Raw genomic sequence first — 27,371 nt, 5'->3', positions numbered from 1 at the left:
GCCCTTGTTCTTCCTGACAGCTGCTGGCTGTGCCAGGTGCCTTGGCAAGGCCCAGCTGCCTGCTGAGTGCTCTTGGTGAGCTGGGAGCTGCCTGGTACCCTTGGTGGAGGTCCTGTGAGCTCTGTTCCCCACGCGGTCTTGAACAAGTAGGAAGGATGGTGCTGGCTCTGGAAGCTTCATCCAAAACCCACTTGCTACTCGTCTGTTGGCTTCTCTTGATTGCCCATCAGAATGAATGAGAATCAGGGACTTGTCCTACCCCATGTGAGTTGACTCTGGAGAGGCTGTTACCTTGTTGTGACAATCCGTTCTTTCTGTTCGGAGCAGGGATGTCCTTAGCCCTCTGTCAAACAAATATTTGTAGATCTGTTTCTTGGAAAGTGTCCCTTATTTTTGTCGTCTTCATCCTATTTCTTAGCTGTTTCCTATTCCTCCCAAAGCAGATGTTATCCTTTAGAATCAGATTTGTCATTGCTTTAAAAATCTGATGAAAATTAAATGCAGCACATTTTGGTGGTACATCTGGGATCCTCTTTGGGAACGCTGCCCTTTTCCTTTCCATGGCATACAAAGGCACCGTTGGAATACGCTGAGCAGCTTTAATCTCCCATCTCCTCTTCAGATGCTTCTAGGCTCTGCTCTGAACTCTTCTAGGTGGAATCAATTCTTACCATCGCTTCCAGCGTCATACCAGCTTGTGATACTGGGATTGCTCCCAGCCTGACACTGCTGATGGCTTTGCTTTCTTCCCTGCTTTCTGTTTTCGCGAGTGTGTCGGCGAACAAACAAAAGAGCTTTGACTCCTGAACACGCTTGTTTTGTGTTACAGCAGGGCTCAGATCGCTTGCCTTGTGCTAAGCACAGTGCAGATACTCTGGAGGAGACTATCCCTGCTCCGCAGAACTTGAATTTTTAATGGAAACTTGATGTAGCTAATGGGGCCACACACTTTGGATGGAGTTGGGGTGAAGGGACTAAGAGAAACCAGCAGCATGTGCAGCTATAATCCGGTTGGTTTTGCGAATGGCGGGCTTTTAGTCAAATTTGGCACTTCTATGGAGTCTGTCAGGTTTAACATTAATTCCTGCTGCTTACTATTACATGGCAAACTGAGTTTTCAACTAAAGGGAACATGGGCGATTTGGAAGGAGGTTGGAATAAGCCCTTCTACAGGCTTGGTTTGGGAAAGCTTTTGTGCCTGTGATGCTGGAATTACTGGTAGAAAGTGTTGGGATGAGCGAGAGGGTACATTGTAGTTTTGTTTGATTTGTTTTGGCAAGAGCTAGTATGATGTGATGGGGCAGGGAAGTCTGTGGAAGAACTCAGAAGCTTTCCTGTTCAAACACCACCAGGGAAGCACAGTCAAGAGCAAAGCAGAAGAGGGGCCTGCACAAGAGCTGGGATTAGTGCTAGTGGGAAGACTGGATGGTCACGATCCCTCTCCAAACAGTGTGTGCTTAACTTCATTAGTGTGTTACCTATGGATGCTTTCCATCCTTTGCTAATTTGCCCTATTTTTACTTTCATACGGTATTTTGTTTGTCCTTGTGGATAGCTACCTGAGGGGAAACTTTAGCCAGCCCAGGGTTTGCTGGGGCTTCTGGCAATTGGATGAGTGAAGGGCTTCCCACAGGCTGTGAACTGGTCACTTCTTTTATGCTTCTAGCACCGCCTGCTGCATTCAGCTGGATGAGTTAAGCAGGGAGGGAGAAGGAATGTAGGCTTAATATTTGCTGTCTTAGTTTTAAGAGATTAAAAAACGGTGCGTGCTCTGCCGGCTTCTCTGCGGTTTTTGTGGAACAGTGGTACTGGTGATGTACCAGTCTTGATCCTCAGACTTTCTCTTCTCTCAGATCCCCAAGGATGAACATATCCTTAGATTCCTGCGGGCTCGTGACTTCAACATCGACAAAGCTCGAGAAATGCTCTGTCAGTCACTGTCCTGGCGAAAGCAATACCAGGTGGATTACATCCTCCAGTCATGGAGGCCCCCGGCCCTCTTGGAGGAATACTACACTGGAGGATGGCATTACCAAGACAAAGGTTAGAAGCTGCCCCTTAAACTGCGCTGTAGTGTCAATGTGCATCAAAGGACCTCCTAAGTAACCTGAGATTTTTGGAGAAAGTGGTATTGACACTTTAAAAGTTGACAAAGTAGTTCAACACCTGTAAATAGCCATTCTGTTCTGCTGTGGATTTGTTATTTTTCTCTGCAGAGATCAGGCAGACTAGAGTTGGTGCAAAGCAGCGTCTCTTTGATAAGTTTGCCTTTGGATATGACTTTTATCCTTTTCAAATTTTTAATGGGGCCTTTATAATATAAAAGGTACCAGAGTGATAGCCTGGGAGACTAGAGTACTTCCCTCTTTAAACCCTTGTGTTTGTTTTGAAGATGGACGACCACTCTACATCCTTCGTCTTGGCCAGATGGACACAAAAGGCTTGGTGAAAGCTCTGGGAGAGGAGTCACTGCTGCGACATGTAAGTTGTACTTCCTTTTCTCACCTGAGGAGATCTATTTCCCCTGGGGTGTTTAGGAGTCTTGGTATAGTGCAGCTGGAGTCTACCTTCCTGATACAAATAATCCCTGTGTTTTGTGACTGGCAGCTCAAGGTTGGTGAAGTGATTTTTGGCATGGCATAGCTTCTCTGTCTTCCTGCAGCGACAGAAGTGGAACTTTTGTGATGGTACAAAGAGGCCAGAGGATGTTTTCTGATAACTTGCAGTTTAGTTGTAAGCTTTCCATGGCCCTTTCGTGCACCTCCACTTACAACGTTTGACCTTGAGACTCCTGTATTTCATCTTAGGCTTTCAATATCTCTACCTTGTGTGATCAGCACAACTTTTCGGTAGAGAAGCCTTTTTTTTTTTAATGTAGACTCTCATTCTCTGTTTTGCACGCTGCAAGTTCTCAAACTGGTATACTTCTTCTGGGTCCTGTACTTTTTGAAACAAGTTCTCTGGGCTCTCCTGGTTTCTCAGTCATACTCAGGCTCATCTGAGTCTGTACTGTCTTTCCTTTCAGGTTCTGTCAATTAATGAGGAAGGACAAAAGAGATGTGAGGAGAATACCAACGTCTTTGGCCGCCCCATCACGTTAGTATAGTGTGTTTTCCTGTATCCTTACAGAGTTGAACTGGCACGGTGGATGTTTCTGGGGAGGTTTTAGATGATGTCCTTTAGGTTTAGACTCCATTATGGGCTGTTCCTGGGCTTGGGGTACCCATGTATAGTGGACTTGAATGCAGATAAATTCTGCAGCTTCATATGAGAGCAAGCCTTCATCCTTCCTTTACATCATGTTCTGTCCCTCTGCAGATAAATTTAATCTTGCATCTTGGTCATTTTAATCCAGATCCATGAAATTCTTTTTTGTTGTTATACAGGAAACCATCTGCCAGATTCAACTTTCATTTAAACTGTTTTTTTGAATTATTTTTGGCAATAGGCCTGCATACCTTCACCCTCTTCCACACTGACAATGTATGTTCTTGCCTTTGGGGTTGAGTGTCTGGTTCACCTGAAAGCTGACTGGATTCGAGCTGTCTGTTGCCTGAGTGGAGACCTACTTTTTATTGGAACTGCTGGTCCCTTGTTGGCTTCACTAGATCCTCTACAGGCTGTACTGGTGCTGAAATATTTTGTGGATCGTGAATGGAGCAGCCGCTGTGCAATGAAGGTTCTGACAGGTCTTTTTCTGCGTGCTTATTTTAGATCCTGGACGTGTCTGGTGGACTTGGAAGGGCTAAATATGAGGCATCTCTGGCGGCCTGGAGTTAAGGCTCTGCTTCGGATAATTGAGGTTGTAGAGGACAACTACCCTGAAACTCTGGGGAGACTGCTGATAGTGCGAGCACCCAGGGTTTTTCCTGTGCTCTGGACTCTGGTGGGTGAAACCTGGACTACAGGATTGTAAGCCTTCGTGCATGTACAAATAGCTAAATCATCCAGGCAGCACAAGTTCTGTTTGTTTGAAGGGTTAGGGAGGGAAACGCGTCCAGGTAACTTGTGGTTGAACTCTTGAAGAGGCCACAGCGTTGCTACAGAGCAAGCCATAGTGTGCCCATAGCTCATTGCATTCCAGTGGTGTCGTCCACCAGCGCAGGACGTCAAACCTAACCTGCAAATCCTCGTGCAGCAGTGGAGCCCAAACTCCGTGGGTTTTCATGTTGATAGGAAAAGCCAATCGTATTTTAATCTCATTCCTGGAGAATGCTGAAGAGTGATAAATATAGCTCTGCCTGGTGCCTGCTGAGTGTTCTGGCAATGTAAGAACATGCTTGTCAAATTTCTTGTGAGGTTTTTACGTGGTGTGGTGACTGCAAACTTATTTTACATGAAGCAGAAAATGTTATGAGATGATAATCGTGCGCTTTCTGTTTGTTACCCTTTTTTGGGGGAAGTGGTTCAGAGTTGCAAAGCTCTGCACTACTGCTGGTCTGTGTTCCTGCTGATGAGGCCTTCCGGTCTAGAGCCTGAAACATCCATGTAAGATGGTATGAACATCATCTCACCCAGTGGCAGTGATGTCTTCTGTCCACTTTTTATTCCAGGTCAGTCCCTTTATCAATGAGAACACAAGGCAGAAATTCCTCATTTACAGTGGGAATAACTATCAGGGTCCGGGAGGGCTGGTGGACTACGTGGACAAAGACGTGATCCCAGACTTCCTGGGAGGAGACTGCATGGTGAGTTTTCCTTCCTGTTGTGCAAGTGGAACCTGCCATATGCAAGTTGGATTCCTTCTTCCTCTACGTCCTGGCCTTCCACTCCCTTCTGAAAGATGGTTGAACCTCTGTTCTGGCTGGGATACCCCTACTCTGAGCACAGGGCAGTTAATTTGTGCACAGATGGCTTCACCCTGAAGTTGTGGTGCTGCCTTGGATCAGGGGGTTAGAGGTCAGCTCTATGAATGGAGCTTAGATAAACCATAATAGTTCAAGTAAACCTAGTCCCACTGTGAAATCTTATACTGGCTGAGGGTGTCATCCTCTGTGTCTGACAGACAGCTGTTCATGGTACAGATGTTCATGGTACATGAACCAGCTGTTCATGGTACAGATGACTTGTTACTTTCCCACTAGATGAGTGTGAACCCTCACGTTGGTGTGTCTGACTCTTCCAGTGTACTGTCCCGGAGGGTGGGCTTGTTCCCAAGTCACTTTATCAAACCGAAGAGGAGCCAGAGAACTCGGATCACATCCGGCTATGGACAGAAACTATCTATCATTCTGCGAGCGTCCTCAGAGGAGCCCCACATGAGGTACTAACCAGAACTTCATCAGGCTGAAGGAGGAGCTGATCTGGTGGCAGGGCTGTGTTCCTTTTGTTAAGGCTGACTGGAACAACGAAGGGCTCCCAAAGCATGAGCATGAGACGGTCCAGCAGCAGCGTGCCTTTCTTGGGAAGGCTAATGCTGCCTAACAGCTAAAAGTGTGGAAGTTAAGAACAGTGATTTGAGAAGCAGTGTCTCTTGTCTCTGCTGTGGCCTGGTCTGATGTAAGATACAGTCTCTTCCTTCTGCTTTTTGGAGAAATAAAGCTCCCTCAGTTTCCCTTCTGATAGCGCAGCTTCCGTTCTCAGCTGGGACTGCAATGGTGGTGATACAAGGTGGTGTGTACTGGGAACATCCTGCTGGGGGTCATCGGAAAATAAAAAAGGAGCACTTGACTGTTGAGACAGTCCACCAGCTTCACTGACGATGAGTAACTGATTTGGCTGGCTTAGATTCCTTAAAAAGCAGCAGTGCCTGATGGAGTGCATGGCTGCTCACAAGGTGCTCTTTGCTGTGTCCTGAACGCTTTGCTCCAGTTCCATTGGGGTCTTCCTAGAACTGGTAAATGATTTACAAGCAACTCTGAGACAGGAGAGAGGTGGGATAAAAACACCTGAGCAGATGTAGTGTGGCAGAAGTGGCAAGGGGCATCAGTCTGTATCCTCCGTAGGAATTAAGACCAGTAGCTTAACCGAAGGATTGTAGAGAAAAGCGTGTTTGCAGAGCGGGGAGGGATGTGCTGGCTGCCACCTGAAGACCTGGCTCTTTAGAACATGCTGCTTCTGTTCCCTCCTTAGATAGTTGTGGAGATTCTGGAAGGGGAATCCGTCATCACCTGGGACTTTGACATCCTGAAGGGAGATGTGGTGTTCAGCCTCTTCCACTCCAAACGAGCTCCTGAAACAAGTCATAAAGAAGCCACGTTACCAAGTAGCTCTGCTGCTGGGGACAATACACAGCTAATTGATAAGACGTGGGTCCTTGGGGTGGACTACAGCCGTATGGAGTCTCCACTGGTTTGTCGGGAAGGAGAAAGCATCCAGGTCAGATGTGTTTGGGTCCTGGTGTGGATCTTACAGTCCTAGCAAACTCCAGAATGGCGGTGGGAGGGGAAGGGATTGACAGCCTGGGAAATCATGTGTTGCTTGGAAATAGTTGCGGCCATCATTCTCTGGGTTCCCTGTGAAGGTGGCTGCTACTGCAGTCCTAATTTAGAGTGAGCCATTGGAAAGAGACTCCATAATCCATGATAAAAAGCTTTTTTTTTACGAGCGTTACAGAGACGTGGCTCAGGGATGTAAAATAAGTGAATGATGTGTGGTCCCCAAAGGAGTCACCTCAGTAGTTCCTTTTGACTTTGCCAAGTCATTTGGCTGTTTCTTAAGACACCTGGTAGTCACTTGATGGCACTTTCTTTCTCTCCCAGGGATCTCACGTGACTCGCTGGCCTGGCTTTTACATTCTCCAGTGGAAAATGCACGGCCCCGTGCCCTGCTCTGGCACTAGCCTCCCGCGGGTGGACGATGTTCTTGCCTCTCTGCAGGTTTCCAGCCACAAGTGCAAGCTCATCTACTACTACGAGGTGCTGGCATCCAAGGACTTCAGGTAGGAGATTTACTGGGGGATTGACTTCCCATAGAGAAGCCAAATGAGGACTGAGGGCAAGTTAAGCATCCAGATACCACCGACCTCCACAGGGTGTGTGTTTCATGAAGTTAGATGGACAAATCTTGGTGGTGTTTTGGGCAAAGAATCCCCTTTAGTGTTGTAGGTAATGAGGGACCCCCTGGCTGTTTGTCCACCAGTAGAATCTGTGCTTCAGCTTTTGCCTGCAGCCAGGGGAAGAGGGGGAGGTTTTTTGACTGAGGAGTTTTTTGATCTTAGTTGGGAACACTTTGAGAAGTTACTTTTGGAGTAACTTAACAAATATCAGCTGGGCTGTTTCATACATATTTCATCTGGCACTTAAGAATCATGGAATCATCTGGTTGGAAGAAACCCTGAAGGTCATTGAGTCCAGCCATTCACCCTGCACTGTCAGGGTCCCTAAACCATGTTCCTCAACACCAAATCCACACGGTTTTTAAACACCTCCAGGGATGGGGACTCCACCACCTCCCTGGGCAGCCTGTTCCAAAACATCACAACCCTCTCTGGAAAGAAATTCTTCCTGATATCCAACCTAAATTTCCCCTGGCACAACTTGAGGCCATTCCCTCTCATCCTGTCATTCCTAACATGGGAGAAGAGACCGACCCCCATCTCCCTACAGCTTCCTTTCAGGTAATTGTAGAGAACAATAAGGTCCCCCCTGAGCCTCCTCTTCTCCAGACTGACCAGTCCCAGCTCCCTCAGCCGCTCCTCATAGGACAAGTTCTCCAAACCCTTCACTAGTTTCGTTGCCCTTCTCTGAACCTGCTCCAGCACCTCAATGTCCTTCTTGAAATGAGGGGCCCAAAACTGGACACAATACTCCAGGTGTGGCCTCCCCAGTGCTGAGCAGAGGGGGACAATCACAGCTGTGAGTTGGAGAGCGCTTTCTGAGCAGGTGAATACATCGGTGTCAGCAGGATTTGTCTGGCCTCCTTTAATGCTGAAAGGCCTCCTCAGATCACCCAGCAATTTGAATTCTTTGCAAGTACTTGACCTTTCTCTAGGAGCTGGAGGAAGCGTTAGGGAGACCAGACTTGCAGATGGGCAGGGGGTGACCTTGAGAATGTGGCCTGGCCAGATCCCATGGAGTCAGAGCAGCAGCAAATTCCTCATTCCAGTCTTTCAAACCTGTTCCCTGTTGCTCTTCCTGCATAAAATGTGGCAGGAACAGGTGGTCACAGCTGCAGTGAACCCCCTCTGCTTTGGCAGAAGATGCTGAAGACCATGGCTGGAGCTCTTGTGCTGAGCAGGGTGAGCTCTCGGGTTAGCAGTGGCGGCTGTGCAGCGTTCAGGGTGCCCCACCGAGGCTCCAGCTGCCTCCCGCTCCCAGAATAACTGCAAGAGACACGGTGTAATGTCTTTAGCTGGGAAAAAAGACGTCTGTGACAGTTTAATTTTTCATCCTGACACAAAGCTGCTTAGAGACGGAGTTGAAACTGATGAGACAAAAAATAAAATACTTTTGCAAGCCTTCTAGAGCGTCAGTTGCTCTCCTGTCAGATGTACAGTTATCCATAAATAGCTGCCTTCCTAACAAATGCATCTTTTTTATCCTGTCCCAGGGGATCCATGTCAAGCCTGGAATCTTGCAACAGCGGTTTTTCCCAGCTGAGTGGAGCCACGACATCTTCCAGCCAGTCCCAGAGCAGCTCCCACCTTTCTAGATAGCAGGGCCAAGGCTAGAGTGGCAAGGAAGAGGCACTGGGGGGTTCCTGCCCGCCCCGAGCCGCTCTGGGCACCAAACCAAAGAGCCTACAGGGGCCGAGCCTTGAGGCCGTCATCCGTGTGACCGCCGTTTGGACACGGAGAGCCTCCTGGGAGCTACTTTCAACATAAAAACTGTAGAATTCCAATGGCACATTTAGGAACTTTCTATCCGACACCGACTTCTCGGTCGTCTTTTTCACAAATCGTGGTTTTGGGATGAATGTCAGTTTGTGTGAATCCGTGTGTCACTCAACTTTAAAAGGGCTCTTTCCAATCAGTCCTTTTCCTACGTGTGGTAGTGGAGACTGATGTTGCCTTATCCATTTGATCTGTAGGACTAGAGATTATCCATGTGTAGCAAAACTACTCCAGTTTCCTGGGTGCCCAGGGTACCAGTTCCACCCCAGAAAGTCAAGTGGGCATTTCAGGTGCAGGGACTTGAAGCAAACTGTAAATACCTTTACACAGATAGGAGGATGGTTCAGAAATCAGTTCCAGGTCAAACCTAAAACCTCTTCCGATTCAACAGGATGCTCTTAGGAAATGTGTTGGATTTTTTTATCCCACTGAGACGCAAAAGTCGAACTGTTTTTCTCGCGAGCGCAGGCAGAGAACCTGCCTCCAGCGAGCAACATCTTCCTTAAAGATAGACTGTTGTTCCTTTTTCCTCAGGTTTACAAGCAATAATGAGTAGATCTGACCCATCTCACCGAAGTGGATGGGAACGGAACCAAATTATAAAGGGCTAAGAAAAGCAATATTTTATTTCCTGAAGGCACAAAATTTTATGGCAGTGTTATAGAACTCGCTTCTTTAAAACATGAGCTAACTTGAAGAGAAAAATTTAAAAAAAAAAAGCATGTATGTGTTTAAGCACTTACTGAAACGTATTTATTCAAATAGTAGCTTATTTTAAATTAATTCTTATTTATAATTTCAGAAATGACTATTTATTAAATCCAGTCACCTTTTTTAATGGGATGAACTTTGGTTTTAGAAAGGAGTAACTGATTGTCTTCGATCCCAAGAAATCTTTCTCCTTAGGTTCTAATCTTTGTGCTTGCTGGATGTTCTCGCGTAAAGGGCTGTATCCTACGCTGCGTTCGGGGTAAGGGCTGCTCGTCGCCTTTTCCTGCAAGGTGAGGCTGGACCCCAGTGCTTTTTGGACTCAAGGGATGTTTCTTAGGAGTAAGAAGCAAGGATGGAGTTCAGGAGTTGTAAGAAGACAACGTGTCTTGGCGACACGCCAAAAATACCGTGTTTGTCCATAATATCCACTGATAATTCCAGAGAGTAAATGTGTAGTGATCCATCCAGCAGGCTGGGTAGCAAAGTTACGTGTGTTCTTGTCCAGGTGGCAACAAAAGGAGAATCGGGCATCAAACACTCGATTGCCCTTGGCAGTGTTTGCAGCTGGCAGGCATGCAGGACTTGATGCAGATGGGGATCTGCTTTCGGATCCAGCTGTGCTCCTCACCAGCTGGATGTTGCCTCTGCACAGATCCGCTGCCTCCGGAAGGATGGTGAGGGTACTGCCCCTGTGGTGGTTCAGGTTGTCCCAGCCCAGCGGCTCGTGTCACGTACTACGGTGAACGTGGTGTCAAATGGATGAGTTTCCAGTTCCCCAGCACAGATGGTCCTGGGTGGGTGGTGGGAGTGTGGCTGCTTCCTCCAGCATGGCAGTTGGTGAATCCATGACCGTGTTTCTCAGTGAGGACTTGGCCTTTCTTTCCCTCTCACCACGTTTTTGTTAAGGTTGATGGAATCTAAGAACAATGTAGGTGTAAGGTCGTTCCTGCTGACCCTGCTGTTCTGCTTACTGGTTTTGAAGCACCAGGCATTGACAAAGGAGGAAAGAGGCCCAATGTTTGGAACAACAGGAGATGAACTTGATGTTTTTATGTAACTTGGTGTTTTTAACGGATTGGAGCCCAGGACATGACTCTCCCTTGCATCTCTCGCTCTAAGAGTGCAACAGGTGACTTACTTCTGCAGGGAAAGGTCTGATTTCAGACAATTCCGTGGACTTCACAGTTTCCCCCAGATGAATCAAACTTCTGTCTCTGGCATTTCAGCGTAATTGGAGTCTGATGGAGAGGGAGGAGTACTGCCTTTGCTCTGGAAAATCAAGGGTTCTGGAATTGGAAGTGCATGTGTGTATCCCTCATGTGAAATCCTGTACCCACAATTGATTCTGATGCTGGAAGGAGAGTTTCACACTGACTCCAGAGCATCAGGAGCAAACCCAGCCCTGTCCTCCCCGTGCTGTTTCAGGATTTCGGCTTCTTGTGGCTCGATTCTTACACGGTTGGTCCCGTCTCACGGTGGTGACGTTCCTGTTTCCCTTGGTTTGCTCTCCTTAAGAATCTCTTCCGTTGCACTGGATTTTTTTTTTTATTTTAAAACGTGGCATGTGCTGTTCTGTTCCCACCAGTAAAAGTTTTGGGTTTTCAACTCTTGCCAGGGAGGCACGTGGAACTGGGCACTGCCTGGCAGGTCTGAGTGAGCCAGGAAGAGGTGAAGGGCTGTTCCTACAGAGCGTTCCCTCCTGCCGGCCCCGGGGATATCACCACCGTAGTTTTCCCTCTTCTCCCTCGGTAGTGCGGCTCTTCTGCCCCACAGGAGATGGCTGCACACATCTGTTTGGGAAGCAGCTTATCTCTCCCTCATCAATTTTAAGCAACGCTGTCTGAGTTATTCCACCTCCCAGTTTACTTAGCTACCAATTTAAATAATCCAATATACATTTTTTCCCTTTTTTTCTGGATGTTAACATAAGAGGAGAAAGGTGGTTGATGCTGTGCTTTCTAAACCTTTGTGAGCTGCAGATCCAAGAGGAAACAGAATCCTTCTAAAAACCCCTTTCCCCCCTAAAACAACATCAGTGTGCTTTAGAAAATAAACTCTCTTCTTCACAGCAACCTCTTGTGAGTTGAGACTGGGAGAGTTCTGGACTCTGGCTCCCCGGGAGCCACTCGTAAGCCAGAGCCTGGAAAAACAGGCTCCTGCTTTGGGTGCTGAGCCAGGGAGGGAGCAAAGCCCCCCCTGCTCCCCACCAGCATCCCAGCAGCTGCTCCTAGTGACACCAGTGAGGTCGGGCTGCGTTCGGGTAATGAGCTGGGTACTTAAAAACCAGCTCCTGGGTAAACTGGGGCTTTCCCCTGTCGGATGCTCCGGATGCAAAACACACTACCTACCTCAAAGAGCTGTTGCCATGTTTGATGTGTGGTACGGGATCTGAAGGGAAGGGGCACTACGCTGTGGGTACAGAGTGTCGTGCCGTTGTTTACAATTTAAATATGGCCAATAAACCCCTTTTTTCTTAGCCATTTCTACCAGTTTGCCCCGTTCGCTGGCCTCGTGTCCCAGTGGGACTGGGAGAGGCAAACGCAGAGCGCGTCACCCATGGGCAGGCACTGGCGATGGCTGTCGGACCGGACTTGGGGTGATGCTGTTTTGCTGCCTTTCCAGTTTGAAAAGGGCTTTTTTTTAACGGATAGACGGAGCAGCTCGGCCTCGGGAGGGACCCAGGGAGACTGGAGCGCGGGCAGCAGCAATTTGGAGCTGGGCGGTGGGCTGCAGACCGGCCCCTCTGGCGCTCACCCTGCCAGCGGGGACGCACCGGGCGCACGGCTTGGCGCTGCCCAGCTTCCTGCGTGCCTGCTGCTGGGGGCAGCAATCCTGGCAGCAATCCTGTCCTCCCATAAGGGAATTCTGAGTGGCTGCTTTGGTTGGATCAATTCCCTTTCAGTAACAGGGGAAAAAAACCCCAACTTTTAATAAAAAACCCAACTTTTAATAAGAATTTCGAATCCCAATTGATTTATTCATCAACAGGTTTTGAAAATGCCATAATGCAGTCGTCTTACATCTGTAACTCTTACTGCAAAGTGGAATTCCTGGTAGGAAGGGATGAGCCCAACCACCAGCTCGGGTGTGAAGCTGCTGTGCACTAACAGCAGCGTATGGGAGTCGGAGGAATCCCTTTTTTCGGAACACGTTTTCCTCGCTCGCACTCCTTTAACATCCAAAATGTTTACACTCTGAGCCAAATAACGCCAGAAACGGAGCTCCTCCACTCTAAGGACTACAACTGACAAGCGTTTGTCAGAGATTCCTGCATGCCAGTAGCTTTCATATCCTTCCAGCATGTTTGTGAGGATTCTTAGAGCTGATGATTTCTCTCTTGGAAGGCTAAACCGGAATCATGGGATGTGCATTGGCTTTTCATCACATCAGTGGCCACTTCCAAGCTATTAGTTAGCTAATATAAATTAAATGGATATTATTATTATTTTTTTTAGCAAGCATTTACTTTCTCTTCCTTGCGGCTGTCTTCATTTTTATATACTGAAGTCCTGATTTTTCTCAGCCAAAAACCCCCAACAAACCCAAAAGTTGTTTTGGAGCACAGCAGCAACAGGCAGAGTGCTTTGTAACTGGTGCCTGACAACAAACGTCCATCGTTGCAGTACTGGTAGGAGCTGTTCACTTCTGTATGTTGGAAATAAAAAAGCATCTTTAAAGAACCTGTCTGATTCTCTGCTGCAACTGTTCAAACAGGGGTGAACTCTGAAGATTTAAGCATTCGGGCTGCTCTTTACCCACAGAAACAGAGGTGAGTCGTGCTTGTATTCAGTTATTCCTACTTTTTAACTAAAATTTTTTTTTTTTTCCTGTAGAAGCAGTGGGTTTTGTTTGTTTTCATACCACAGAGCAGGCTGGTACAACGCATCATCCTGCGATGCAGTTGGTTATTTAAAATAAAAAAGGCCCACGGGCTTCGAACGGCCAACTGAGACGAACTGGGAAAGGATCCCGTCTTCCTTCTGCAACTGAGTGTAAAGAACTGGAGTCTCAGGCAGCTGTTACTAACGGAGACTTTATTCAAGTTTCAAATAGTCTGCTGTAAATAATAGAAAAATAGAATCTTCCGTTTACAGGTCGATTTGATGCCAACAGTGGCACAAAAACTGCACATCCTTTACTGGGAGAGATAAAACCAGTGCATAAAAACATTCGCATTCAGGCTCAGACAGGCTCTAACCCCCCTTGTGGGCGGTTTTCCCCCACATGAAAGCAAACCCAACTACACTTTTGTTGTTTGGGTTTTTTAAATGCATTGTGCAAGGATATGTGGTAGAAAAACGTCTGATTTCCAGCTGAGATGTTCAGGATCCTGGGTTCCTTGGAGTACTTACTGATCAGGGGCCCGGCTCGCTGCCGGCAGTCGTTCCCTCTGAGGAGGGAAGGGAAGTTCTGGCAGCAGCGAGGGCTCTGCGTGGACTGGCCCAAGCCCCATCCCACAGCTCGGTCATGTCGTGCTGACCATGCCAGGATGCTGCTGTCCCGACCCTTCCCCAGCGGGGAGAGCTCCAGGCTGGGTACCGTGGTGGCGGGGGGTACCGTGGTGGCAGGGGACGCAGCTGGGCAGAGCACACCGGCTTCTGGGAGGTACAAGAAAAGGCAAAAATGAAATTTTTTTTTTAACTGAAAAGGCTTTTTATGTTGCTGTACTGTTCCAAAAACGCAGCGCTCATTAAGCATCTGTTAGACCACTCCTAAGACTAAGGATTCGGTGGGAAAACCCTGGCTCTGCAGTCACCACAGGCTGTGTGAAGAATGTCAGGGGCAGGAAAGCCCCAACCCTGGGTGGTGGGCTCCGAGCCTACCACTGCGGCCAGACAGGAATGCTGTGGGTTTATTGTGGAATGCTGTGGGTTTATGGTGTGCTGCACCTGTCGCAACACTTTAAACCAACTTTTTTCAGTTTTCTGATAAAAGTCTGAGCTTACCAGGGAAGGGCAGACAGTTGCAGACTACACCTTCCTTAAGCCAGCTTTGTGCTACAGGCAATTTATCTTGCATCTTAAAAAATACTCACTGCTGCTCAGGTGAGAAGGCACCTATGGCTTACGTTCCTCACCTGTTTCCCCCAGGAAAACCAGTTCTCTGTTTCCTTTCCTGCTGCAGCTGTGCAATTCCCTTACCCACTCCTGTGTGTGGAAGGTGGCCCCAGGGCTCGTGCCCTGCATCCTCTCATGGCAACTAACTCCACAGCCTCGTTTGCTCTGGCCGGAGCAGTGGCAGAACGGGGGGAAGCTCACCCTGTTCTCTGCAGGGCTGGGCCAGAATCCAGGGAGTTTCCAGGAACCTGATCTAGCAGAAACCCCCATGGCAGGGGGGTTGGAACTAGATGGTCTTTGAGGTCCCTTCCAACCCAAACTGGTCTGTGATCCTATGGCTGAGGTATCTGGCTGCCCTGGGTCAGTGGGCAGTTTTATAGAGCCTCTGCAGCAGCCAAGGCGGAGGGGCAGTCAAATACCTCATCTCTTCTCATCCGGGGCTCTGCAGCAGGGCCTGACTCTGCTCCTGAGCCTCTTCCAGCTCGCAGGCAGCCGACGTGGAGGTGTGACTGGCTTCCCCGTTCATCTCCCTCAGGGGGTGGTAGAGATAGTCACCGCTCTGGTGCTGCCTCTCTGACCTGGCCTTCAGCAAGAGGCCCACGTTGCCCACGGCGCTAATCACGAGCAGCAGAGCCAAGACAGAGGTCACGGAGATCCAGCTTTTTCTGTCAGACAGAAGAAAAATCCACCTGAGTAACATATCTTGACCTGCTTTCACGTGTTCCCAGCACGCAAATGACTTCTCAGGTCTGCACCCCCTTCTCTGCCATCACAAGTGATGCCCTCAGGCAGGTGAGGTGCTCTGCAAAAGGCTGCTGAGGAAATGGCTGTTTGTAGCCTTCCACTCAGAGCAACCAGCTTCACCAGTACGACAGCAGCTGTGCTCTGCTGGTGGAACTGTCTGTGTCTGCTGCACATGCGGCGCGTTGGTGGGGAGGAAAGGGTGCCCTGGTTTAACTGTACGCTGCAGAGCGCTGGGCTCGCAGCACGAGCTGTCACTGGTGGAGCTTCTGCTCCGCACTTGCCTTATGACTGGGTTTCTACCAGTTTACCTTCCATATCCTCACCCTTCCTGTCACGAGATATAATGAGGTCAGAACATGCTTTGGGCAAGGAAGCAGCAGGTCTGAGACGCTGCCCTGGCACCCAGGAGGTGGCACGAACAGCTCCATCTTGCATGGGCTCCGTGTGTACCTGTATGTGATGAGTATCACACACTTACTCTGACAGAAAGAACTTTTCTTTGCTCCTTGCCTTGTTCAGGGAAGCCAAACACCGCTCCGCTGGAAAACAAAGAACAGAGGGAAGAAAGGCAGTGTTGGGGGCAAGGTGTAAAATTCCACTGAAAGAGAGTAAGCTTTAGGTGGGACCACAGCCAGCTGGAGCTGACAACTCTGCAAACAGCACATTATGCACTAGAGCTGCTCTTCCAACTTCTTTTTTAAAAAAAAAAAAACCCACAGCCACTCTGCTCGCAGGTACCTCTGTTTAACTGGTCCTGCATCGCTGAGTCGTAGGTGATGTTGCAGCTGCCCGTCCTCCGCTCGCAGGGACACGTGTGCTCACACGCACACTGCTTCTGGCAGCCGGGCCCGTACCAGCCCATGGGACACTCTGGAAAATTGATCACAAAGAAGTGAACCACGGAAACCATCTGGTCTGTCGCTCTGCAGCTCCCCAGCTCAGCAGTGTCTGTTCCCACAGCTGCACCAGCCCGCTCCCAGGAAGGACGGGCACACTTGGAGCTTTAGGAGAGGCTCAGACCTCACCTACATCTCTCTGAGGTCTCAGCGTTGCTGCTGTCACCACGGCAGTCTCTGGCTTTGCTGCCTCTACTGCGTTTTTCTCCCTGCTGTATCCAAGCCCTGCTCTTTTTGGCTCGGAAGCAAAGGCAGAGGAGGGGCATCACCGGCCCATTCCTAACGAGCAAGTGCTCGTGTTGGGGTACAAGCTGCGCTGAGCAGTCAGGGCCTCAGGTCTCCTGCAGCCTGCCCCAGCTGTTCTGCCTGCCCGCCCCGCTTCCTCCAGCCTGAAAGCACCAAGCTGTGAGTGAACTGCTGCCATTTTCTGTACTCCAAGGTGAAGGTTTTGTAAAAGGGATCGGGCTGGCGGAGCATTCCCAGGCCGGAACAAAGCATCGCTAACCACGCACACGAGAAGTTGACACCCACGCTGGAATTAACTTGTCCTGTCACCAGAGCAGGCTGTTCTGTCACCCACGGGGGCCTCGAGCGCTTCGGAAAAGCCGCTGTGGTCACACAACGGAGAACGTGGCTCTCGTGTTCCAGTATTTGTGTTCTACGCTCATGCACGCGGGAGAGCAATGCAGTTCTTTGGGGCACAGACTGAACAGGAATCCACGGTTTTCCCACAAGGAAGAAAACTCCTCTTTCCTCTCTGCTCCCTCCCTTTCCTTTTAGCCAAATTGGGTCGGGCAGGCAAGCCCTTTGGAGCTGGGAGCTGGCAGGTTGTGCTCCAGCTGGGAAGTTCAGCGCTGAGCCTGCCTGGCAGACCTCACGCTTGCTTTACCACCGTGAGGTGGCACCAAAGCCTCTCCCCAGCCCAGGCTGTTGTTCGGAGCAGCCCTTACCTTGCTCGCAGCTGGTGCCGTAGTACCCAGCCGGGCAGGAGCAGGTTCCGCGCACGGGGTCGCACGAGCCACCGTTCTGGCACAGGCATTTCTGGGCGCAAGCGTCCCCGTAGAAACCATGAGCACACGCTACAGGAGACGAGCAGAGATCTCAGCGGGGCCCTTGTTACCAAGGCAGCAATCCCACCCCATGCTTGTACCCACTGGCACAGGGCGCTGAGGGCTGCTAAGAGGGCAGAGCCTGAGCCTGTGCCTTGAACAAGGAGCTTAAAGCGCTCCACACCGACCCCATCTTAAGAGACTCAGGCTGCAGTGAAACTCACACTGGCAAAAAACGAGCACTCTGCAGCCTTTCCCTTCATTGCTCCCTCTGGAAAAGAGCGTGAGCGGGATCCCCCCTCCACTGCAGGCAGGAAGTGGGTCACACTATCCTTTTGCTGGCTCTGGACAAGCGGAGCAGAAGTCAGCATTACCTTGGCTGCAGTTGCTGCCAGTCCAGCCGGCATCACACAGGCATCCAGCTGCGGAAACACACACAAACAGGCGTTAAGGACGACAGGGAAAGGCTCAGGAACAGCAGGAGCTCAAACTGAGGAGCTTCTGCTGCTTGGTGTGCCTGCCTGGCGCTCCCTGCTTCTGCTGGGAACACACAGAGGACATCCTGAGCTCGCGCACAGAGTAGGTTCAAACAGGCCCCCACCACAGCTGCCAAACACGGCAGAACCTCCTGCTCACTGGATTTTGAGAGGTTAATGCTGGCTCGACCATTGGCAACACCTGGACCCACTGAGCCCTGCCCAGTCCCTTCACTGGTGCAAACTGGGCTGTGAATTAGATCAGGGAGGTAGCAAAGAAACAGGAAAGCAGGTTTGAGGAGGTACAGAAGGGGAGAAGCAGGAGGTGTACATTCCAAAGAAGTTTATGGAAGAGCAGCAATTGCTCACTGGTAAAAATTACACCTTTCCCCATCAGCAGATTCACAAACCAGGAGCACAACCTCAGGAGGCAAAAAGGGAAGCTCAGACGCGGCGTATGATGAAGTGAAGTCCCATCACAGGACCAGTTTCCAGATCTGCGTCCCAGCCTCACCCTGCTGCTGTCTCCTGAAGGCAACGTGTTCTGACCATCTCCACTGCTGCTCCAGAGGCTGGAGGGAAGGGGCAGAGCAGCTCCCTACACCCATAAGGTCAGACAAGGGCTGAGGCACACAGCCCCAGCTGGCTTCCAGACCCAGGGCGTGGGCTGGCCAAGCACCAGCACCCATGGCCCTAGAAGGCTGTGCCCCCGGGGCTGCGAAGCCTCTCCAAGGAACGCTGTCCTGCAGCCAAGGAAGCAGCTGCTGCCAGTGCCAGCTCACGTGAGCCACGCTCCTTCACACCCAGGTGGGAAGTGACTCCGTGGACCAGCCAGGACTGCACACGGCGACACGCTGAGGTCCCACCGCGGCGCCTCGCAGGTAAGCGATATTCCCCATGGATACACTGCCCGGGCCCATGCTTCCCCTAGAGCCACCCACGGGCACCCACCGGCACCTGCGGGCTGGAAGCCGCTGCGCACCGCAGTGACTCACAGTCGGTGCAGACGCCGCGCAGGCTGCAGTTGGAAGGGCCACAGTCCAGGATGTCACAGGCGGGGCCGCTCCAGAAGCCCCCGGCGCAGCGGCACTCCCCCTCCACGCAGGCCCCGTGCCCGCTGCAGTCCGCGGGCTCGCAGGCGGGCTCGTGGATGCACATGACGGTCGAGATGCTCCGAGGGCAACGCCACATGCTGTCGAAGGAGCTGGGGACAGAAGATGGGTCCTGTCAGGTGTGTGAGCACTGCGCTGCTCCCAGCCCGACGTGAAAGCCGCTGGTGTAACCCACAAATTTTCATCCTGATTCATGTTGGCAAAGGAGAACATTAATAATGGGAAAATATAAACATAAAACTAGATTTGAGGCGATGTTTTAACTGTTAACTCCCACTGGACAGGACTTCAAACACAGAATTACAGTAACATCCAAGCAAAGTCTCCCTTTAAGCAGTCCTAGCTTATAGAATCATAGAATCATGGAATGGTTTGGGTTGGAAGGGACCTTCAAGACCATCCAGTTCCAACCCCCCTGCCATGGGCAGGGACACCTTCCACTACACCAAGTTGCCCAAAGCCTCATCCAGCCTGGCCTTGAACACTTCCAGCTGTGTTCAAGGCTCGAAGCTTCTCTGGGCAGCCTGTTCCAGTGCCTCACCACCCTAACTGTGGTGTTCAGTCCGCCTTTTCTTGGCTATTGTTTGCTTTGATGTGAGTGATGTCATTGCAGTTACAGCAACGCTTCGCTTTCAGCTGTCAAACTGCCAACTGAATTTTAAATCCCTTCATGCTCACAGTCAGAAATTACTAAAAGACTAAATTTAACATAAAATATTCTCCAAGTACTCTCACATGAGGCAGGGTCTCCAACTCAGTGTTCCTCTTCCCTAATAATAAGCTGTGGAGGGATCTCTGCTAATTCCTGTGAACGTGCAGCTCCGAATCTCCCAGCCTTGGAGCTGTTTCCTTATCTGATACCCACGTCAGGCCACTCAGTCACGTCGAACAGCTTTGCAGCACGGCTGAAAACAGTTAAACTTTAATGCCGGGTGACTAAGTGGAAAAAGTATGTAAAAAGTCACTGAATTGCTTTAAATTTTAGAGTCGCTCTCCCTGAAAACCTGTCACTTGCCTTTACGTTGTGGATTCCAGCAATGCAGCCGGACCCCCCGGCAGAGCAGAGGGGTAGGACCGAGCCCTGCACGCCAACGGGAGCTGCGTGGTTACTCCTGCAGCCCTGGGCACCTACCAGTGCTCAGAGGGGTAGCTTGCCAGGGTCCCGTTCAAGACCAGCGTTGCGGACCCTCCACCATCCAGGTTGATGGCATTGATGACTCCCTGCTGCTTCAGAAATTCGGCCATTTCCCAGAGGTTGACCCTGCGAAAGCAAACAGTTGTTTGTTGCTCGTTCAATGGAAGTGTTATACTGGAAGGTGGCTCCTCAGTGGAAGTGGGGAAGCTCTCCCATCCCAGGCGTGCTGACTCACTGCCTGGAGCCTTTTCTGGCTCTGCCTGAAAGACATGGAACAGTGGTGACCTCCGGAGCTCTGAAACTCTGCCTTAAACATATTCCTGGCAGCTGCAGAGTCCCTCCAGTTCCAGTGATGGAGTGCAAGATCGATCTTGCACCTGACCTGAGGCCGTACCACAACCCTGCCCTTACCCTCTGGATTCCGTCTGTCCGTCCATGTGAACCAAGACCAGCTGCCCCCGCCTGTCGTGTCCGACCGCAGTCCTGGCTGACACCACATTGATGAACTTGTTGAAGGTCCCTGTGCAGGAGAGGGAATAACTCACACACCAGCTGTGGGTGACAGAAGTGGCTGTTTAGACACATCTGTCTGCAGAACAGCTCACAGCAAGGAGCTCATCTAAACTGAAACATAACAAGGACAGAGGCCAGGCTCCTCTTGCTCATCCAAGCCCATCTAGGAATAACGTTTCCAGAAGCACTCTTGTCAAGATTTTGTCTGGCATAGGGACAAAGGAGGGGATTCGGAAGCCCTCAGTTTTAAACTCCTGGAAAAGGCACTTGCTTTGAGTTTCTCTGGACAAGTGTTAACACCAGTCATGCCACCACTGCTCACAGTCCTCACCAAACTGTCTTGAGCAGCCCTGAGCAGGCGGGTGCAGCCTCACCTCGCAGGCAGCCCGGTTCTTGTGCTGCGCTCGCCCAGACTCGGGGTAAAGGGGCACAGAAGATATCTGGACCTCTGAGGTGAAGAGCAAAGTGCAACCAGACGACACAGTTTCTCCTGCTACCCCCTCCTTCCAACAGCCCTGTGAGAAGGACAAGCTACGCCCAGGCTGAGGCCAGGCTTTACGATATTTACCTGTGGTTTGAGTTTCACCACACTCAGCCACTTGACTCTGACTGATGTACACTTCTCCGTCTCGTAGGAGCCAAACTACGCCGCTCACGAGCTGCACAAAAGGGTTCACTTGATCCAAGACGTCTTCCTCAGACAGGTAACTAGGAAAGAGAGAGCAGGAGGGGTTACCCACAGTCACAGCAGCGTCACAGAAGGGCCTCTGCTGCTGCCAGCAGGCTCCAGAAGCAGGGAGAAGGTGGCTGAACACAGGCTAGCTACATGCCAAGCTAGAAGCCAAGCAGTGCGAAACACCACTTTGGCAGCCACAGTGGTCCCTGTCTCCTCTATTCCGCACAAAACCACTGATGGTCCTGCTGATGGTCCCAGGCCACTGTGTCTGAAACAAACTCCTGCCAGCAACGTTGCCGGTGGACCCGAGCCAGGATAATAAGGGCAGGAAGCACCTGGCAGAACGTGAGGGCAGAGCCACTGCCAAATACTTGGGGATCTGTGGAAGCAGCTGGAACATCTTGCTGGCTGTCAGCTTCCACTCTGCAAAACGGTGACAGCAAACAGCTTCTGAGAGGGTTTTCAGCAGCAGCGTCCAGTCTGCCTACAGCTGCACTGAAGGGAAGACACTGCTGGATGCTCCCTGCTCCCCTCCGTCTGGGAAAGAGCTTCCTCTCCTCTTCCAGACAGCAAACCCTTCCACTGGGCAGTCGGACAGCAGAAGGACTGTTCAGCTTCCACTCCGTGATGGGGCATTGCATGTCACTGTGGGGTGCTGCCCAAGGGATCTTCTCTCAAGAATCAGGGTGCTGAGTAACATCTGCCTCGTCAGGACCGGATGACAGGTCATGCTGGGAACTGACAGCAGCAAAGGTTGGGGCCGACCAGCCGTGCTTTTGCTGTACGCTCTGCCAGTGGGTGTTGGTTTAAAACTGATCGTTCTACGTGCTCCAGGCATAGAATCACAGAATCACAGAACGATTTGCATTGGAAGGGACCTCAAAGATCATCTTGTTCCAACCCCCCTGCCATGGGCAGGGACACCTTCCACTACACCAGGTTGCTCAAAGCCTCATCCAACCCGGCCTTGAACACTTCCAGGGATGGGGCAGCCACAACTTCTCTGGGCAACCTGGTCCAGTGCCTCACCACCCTCAGAGGGAAGAATTTCTTCCTTAGATCCAATCGAAATCTCCCCTCTTTCAGTTTAAATCCATTGCCCCTTGTCCTGTCACTACATGCCCTTGTAAAAAGCCCCCCTCCAGCTTTCCTGTAGCCCCTTCGGGTACTGGAAGGCTGCAATAAGATCATCCCGGAGCCTTCTCTTCTCCAGGCTGGACTGCCCCAACTCTCTCAGCCTGTCTCCACAGCAGAGGTGCTCCAGCCCTTGGAGTGTCTTCGTGGCCTCCTCTGGCCCCGCTCCAACAGCTCCATGTCCTTCTGATGTTGGGGACCCCAGAGCTGAACGCAGTATTCCAGGTGGGGTCTCAGGAGAGCAGAGCAGAGGGGCAGAATCCCCTCCCTCGCCCTGCTGCCCACGCTTCTTGTGAGAGCTGGATGCTCAACTTCTCGATTATTTCAGTGTCCAAGACTGCAGCCAAACAAAGCTTCACACTTTGTGGAAAAGAGTAATTGGCAACACCTGAATGGGAAACACCGAAAAAGAAACCCCTTTACCCCCGGGAAGGGAACACGAAGACAAAATGAACACGGCTGAAAACGGATCAAACTGCACAACAGCTTGAGCAGGGACAACTTGACTGCCAGCTTTTGAAGCCTGCCATCGTCCAGCACCCGTTGAGGTGACAGAGGCAGCATCTTTGCCAGGTGGGGGGTGACACCGTGCTCTGGTGCACTGTCCTGCTGAGCACGAGGTGGTACAAAAGGGTCGAGTGAGAACCACTTTCCCTGACAGCCCAAATGGTTGACACCAAAACTATTTCCCATATCGTGTTCTGGAAGCCACAAAGACCCGAGCAGACAACAGCTCACAGCGCCCTCACTCCATTTAACACGGGAAGCCCTGCCAGAGCAGGAGAGAAGCAGGGAATAAGGACTCCACAGTGCTCCTGCAGCTGCTGTTGGTCCCCTCGGCAGAAAAAGTGGACATGTCACCAACTCCCCCAGCCCCTCCACCACGGAAATTAAGGCCGTGGCTCTCAGGGCTGTCAGGGAACGGCGGGACACTAAGCCCTGGCTTGGTACAGTCAGTCTGGCTTGGCAGACACTTGCTGAGGTCTGAGGGCACACGGAAGCGGGCTAACAGGAGGATGGAGAATGCAGCCAACAGATGCAGCAGCTTCCAGACTGCTGCTCAATCTTCCGAGAACTTCTGAGACCAACAGAAGGACCTCTGGGAACCCTTCTATGGTGTTTTATGGTGCCTTCTGCTGCTGGGGAAGGGCGGCTACTGGGGGCCTCTACTTCCAGCAAGCACTAACAGTCCCTCTGTCAGCTGTTCCTCATTACAGGGTGTTTTGTGCTTTTGTCTCCAGGTGGCTCCTGATTTGGGAGCATCACACACCCTTTCAGCTGGCAGGAAGAGGCCTATATAACCGCCAGGCTGAGGGCACAACTCTCAGGAGGTGAGAGATGCTGCAGCTCATGTGGTGTGGAGCTGGAAATTCTGCAGAGGGCAATGTCTGGTGACATACCACAGGGCACAGGCTCCACCAGTGGCTTCTGCAACTACCTGCAGTGTAGCTGATGCCTCAATTCAGCTCAAGCTGTGGAGGCAGAAGGCAGTGCTCCAGCTCTCAGGCTGTGGGGATGCCTGGGGTCTCTCCCTGAAGCTGGGACCAAGGGAAATGATGTCCTAGTGTATGCTGGCTGAGGAGCTACGCTGCTGGGACAAGGAGCTACAGGAGGAGGTCTGCATGCTGCACAGCAGCAGGGATGATGAGAAAGAGATTAACAGATCTTCCCTAATAGCCTGCAGAAACAAAACCCTGCACCCCATAATGCCCAGAAGGAGCACCCAGGACCTGCTCACTGGGGTGGCAACTCCTGTGATGATGAAGGCTGGAAGTTTGTGAGCTCTGGCAGCAGGAGGGAGCTCTTCCTCCACCCAGGTTCAGTGCCCTGGGAGCTCTGTGAAATGAAGTGTCTGTGTCAGCTGAGCCTGAGCCCTGCAGCAGCACCAGAGGAGGTAGGTGAGGGATCGGGGGAAGCTCCCTGCTGTGGGGGGAAGAGGTCCCCATCTGCTAACCTGTCTAGGGAGGTGTGCTGGGGGGTCAGATCAGGAGACTGCTGAGGTTTCTCCAGCCCTCAGGCTACTACACCCTGCTGCTCTTCCACATGAGCCCCAACAGCACTGCCAGGGGAAACCAGGAGTGTATCAAGAGCAACTGCTCAGCTCGGGGGGTGAGAGCCAAGGGTAGCCCAGGTAGTTCTCTCCTCAATCCCACTGGTGAGGAAGAAGGGCTTGAGAAGCAGTGGATGGATTCTGTGGGTCAATATGCACTAGCACAGCTGGTGTTGACAACAAGAATTTGACTTTTACAAGGATAGAACCTTCTCTGAGGAATGAGGACCTGACCAAGTGAGGCAAAAGTAACTTCTGTTAAGTAGGTGATCTGCTGAGGAGAGCTTTAGACCCGGAAGGACACAGGAGGGAGATGATCACCCACAGTCAAGTGAGGAAGTGGTAGACCAGGCTGCAAAGCGAAGGTCACGGGGTGACATGCGCACAAGAACTTTAAACAACAGAGTATAGACAAAAGGGGATCCAAGCTGCGTGCACACAAATAAGGACATGGTGAGAGTCTGTACCCAGGGAAGGTGGTGGGAGAAGAGGGGAGCAGCTGCCCTTAACATGAGCGAGCAGCAGGAACGCCCAGAGCTCTGCCTTGGCACTCACCACAAGCTACCTGAGGGACACAGGTTAGGATTAGAGATCTGGCAGATCAACACGGGTGACATCATGGTGGGTGACTGTCACAGATTCCCTGGTTGGGAAACAGTAGAGAAGATCTTTAGAAAAGTGGAAAAAGCCTCGTGTTCACCGGCCCTGGCACTTATGAGTGACTTTAACCATCCTGCTATCTGCTGAGAGGGCAACACAGCAGAACACTGGCAACCCAGGAGATGCCTGGATTTCTGCCTAGCAGTAAGTAACTTAACCTAAGACAAACTCTTTTACTGTAAAGGGTGGTCAACTGCAGGAAGAGGTTTGCCCAGAGATGTTGTAGAGTCTCCATCCTTGCAGATATTCAAAACCCCACTGGACACAGCCCTGAGCAACCTGCTCCAGCTAACCCTGTGCTGAGCAAGGTGTTGGATGAGGCACCTCCAGAGTCCCTTCCAACCTCAGTGTTTCTGTACTGCAGCCAGAGCAGCGGGGAGGACAGAGACCTCTCCCCCTTTCGACCATAATCAGGTGTACCTGTTGCATGTTGGGAGAGGAGACACAGGAAGCTAAGCAGCTAGAGATCATCAGAGTAACTCATCCAGCTTCCCTTCATCCTAGGGGAAAAAAGCCAATGGCCAGAAAGATAGCTGAACGGGGTACAGGTAGGACATCCCTAATTCTGGCATTCAAAGCATGCTTCTGCTCTAGCTGGAGAGGCCAAGGAGGCAGCGCCCAGGCAGTGCTTCCTGCCTCAGTGACGCCTACCAGTCTTGAGGGAGAAGAGAGCACTCTCCAAACGATCCCAAAGTTCTTACCCGAACACCATGGTGCCGTCTCTCCGGATGCCAAACTGAGCGTTTTGCAGCCCTCCGGAGTTTCTCACCAGTCTTCCATCGCTCACGACGTTCCCATAACACTCCCCAGTCTCCATGTTAAAGTACCCACCGTTCTGGGCCACCAGGCACTTCCCGAGCTTTGCGGTCTCTTCCACGGTGGCTCTGCGGTGTGCCTGGCAGCCTCCCGTGCCACCCGGCTCCAGCACTGAGAAGGTCCTCAGCGGGTTCCTCACGAAAGTGAAGTGGCCATAGACCACCTTGCGCTCCTCGCCCTCCGGGGGGATGTAAGAAACAAACGTCCTGGTGGTAGCCACCGGGCCACCTGTCCTGTTGTCGCTGGGCCACGCTTCGTGTGTCACGTTGCCGTACCTGACGGGCTGGCAGTCCCTGACGAACCGGTGGTGGTGCCGAGGGCCGTGCCCGTTCGGGAAATAGGGCTGCAGCAGCGGGTCGCTCGGGGGGCTCCTGCAAGGAGACGATGTGGTTGCCCCGTGGTTGCCCCAAGGTTGCCCCGGCACAGCGCGTGTGCGCGACAGGCCCCCCCGGCATCCCGGACCCCGCGTCTCCCCCGGTAACCCACCGCGGCCGACAGGGGCCTGTCCCGCTCGGTGTTCGCCCCACGGAGCACCGGCTCGGCGGCGCCCGGCCGGAACCCCGTGAGAGGAGCGGCGCTACCGGCCGGGACGGCACCGCCGGGGCACGCCGGTACCGGGGCGCCAGGGACACCGCCGCGGACACTCACCCGGCGCTGCGCGCCACCTGCAGCCAGCCCAGCGCCGCCAGCGCGGCGGCCGCCACCGCCCGCCCCGCCGGCACCGGCACCGGCCGCCGCCGCCCGCGGCCGCCGCCCGCCGCCCCGCCGGCCGCCATCTTGGCGGGCGCTCCGCGCGCCCCCTGCCGCCCCGCCGTGGCGCAGCCCCGGGGCCGCTCCCCGCCGGCAGCCGGTCGGGCGCGGGCCGTGCCCGGGGCAGGGGGCTCGTCCCGTCTGCAGAGCCGCAGGTGTCAGCGGTGACCGGAGCAGCGTTCTCCTTCTCCAGCCGAGTGCTCTGGAGACTGTTATCCAGCAATGAAGGGGTTAAAACTTTTCGGTAAGAATTTCCTGAAGGGTTTGGAAGGCTGTTGGCACATCCCCAAAGAACAAAACGCGACGACCATCCCTGAAGCTGCCAGAAGTGATTAGGAGGGAGACTCCTTATCAGGAACTGGCTGTCCTTGAGGGGAGCGTCCCAGAAAAAGTGTCAGCTTTGTTCTCCCGTTTTTCCGGGCTGTGAACACGCGCGGCAGTGACTAAATGACCAAATTACCGTGGTGTGGTCATCACTTACATCTGCGGCTCTGCAAACAGGACGGGAGACGGATGCATTCATGAGAAACGCTTTTTGAGAGAGAACTGATCTCTGCTTGTAAAATTTTGCAGGTTTATCGAACAGCATGTTGGTTTTTCAAAAGGCTTTTTCTGTCTTTTCTTCCTGTGACGTTTTCAGAAAGTTTGGAAATGCTGTTTGCAGTGTATTCTGGAAATGGTCTACTTAAGCTCAGTAGTTAAATTAAAAATCACTTTTAAATTAAATCACTAAACCTGCCCAAAGGGAATTCCGGCAGGAGGAGATTGCGACCACCTCCCCTAAACAGACCCCAAAGAAAGGGGCAGAGGAAGAGGAGT

The 27,371-nt window shown here is 51.7% G+C and overlaps 2 protein-coding genes across 2 annotated transcripts in view; one reads left to right on the top strand and one right to left on the bottom strand.

Moving 5' to 3' along the window:
• Nucleotides 1-12,204, top strand: part of SEC14L5 (SEC14 like lipid binding 5) — a 38,018-nt gene extending 25,814 nt beyond the window's left edge. Inside the window, exons 8-16 of the mRNA XM_009981649.2 lie at nt 1,854-2,043; nt 2,393-2,481; nt 3,026-3,096; nt 3,715-3,886; nt 4,554-4,688; nt 5,126-5,263; nt 6,073-6,318; nt 6,702-6,880; nt 8,491-12,204. Of these exons, the coding sequence (XP_009979951.1) occupies nt 1,854-2,043; nt 2,393-2,481; nt 3,026-3,096; nt 3,715-3,886; nt 4,554-4,688; nt 5,126-5,263; nt 6,073-6,318; nt 6,702-6,880; nt 8,491-8,596 (1,326 nt within the window). The 3' untranslated portion in view covers nt 8,597-12,204. The remainder of the gene's footprint in view (nt 1-1,853; nt 2,044-2,392; nt 2,482-3,025; nt 3,097-3,714; nt 3,887-4,553; nt 4,689-5,125; nt 5,264-6,072; nt 6,319-6,701; nt 6,881-8,490) is intronic.
• Nucleotides 12,205-14,053: 1,849 nt separating this feature from the next.
• On the bottom strand, nt 14,054-26,578 carry NAGPA (N-acetylglucosamine-1-phosphodiester alpha-N-acetylglucosaminidase). The gene is made up of 12 exons (XM_086622284.1): nt 26,451-26,578; nt 25,688-26,173; nt 21,035-21,174; nt 20,365-20,473; nt 19,951-20,079; nt 18,702-18,910; nt 17,605-17,652; nt 17,132-17,260; nt 16,024-16,155; nt 15,764-15,824; nt 14,961-15,206; nt 14,054-14,082 (listed from the first exon to the last, which is right to left on the bottom strand). The coding sequence occupies exons 1-11, from the start codon at nt 26,576-26,578 to the stop codon at nt 14,972-14,974; spliced, it is 1,806 nt and encodes a 601-aa protein (XP_086478410.1). The 3' UTR covers nt 14,054-14,082; nt 14,961-14,971.
• Between the last annotated feature and the right edge of the window lie 793 nt (nt 26,579-27,371).

The sequence above is a fragment of the Tauraco erythrolophus genome, chromosome 17, assembly GCF_009769465.1.
Source record: "Tauraco erythrolophus isolate bTauEry1 chromosome 17, bTauEry1.pri, whole genome shotgun sequence".
In the NCBI taxonomy this organism is placed as follows: domain Eukaryota; kingdom Metazoa; phylum Chordata; class Aves; order Musophagiformes; family Musophagidae; genus Tauraco; species Tauraco erythrolophus.
The sequence above is the reverse complement of the archived record's forward strand: the minus strand, read 5'-3'. Positions and strand labels throughout refer to the sequence as shown.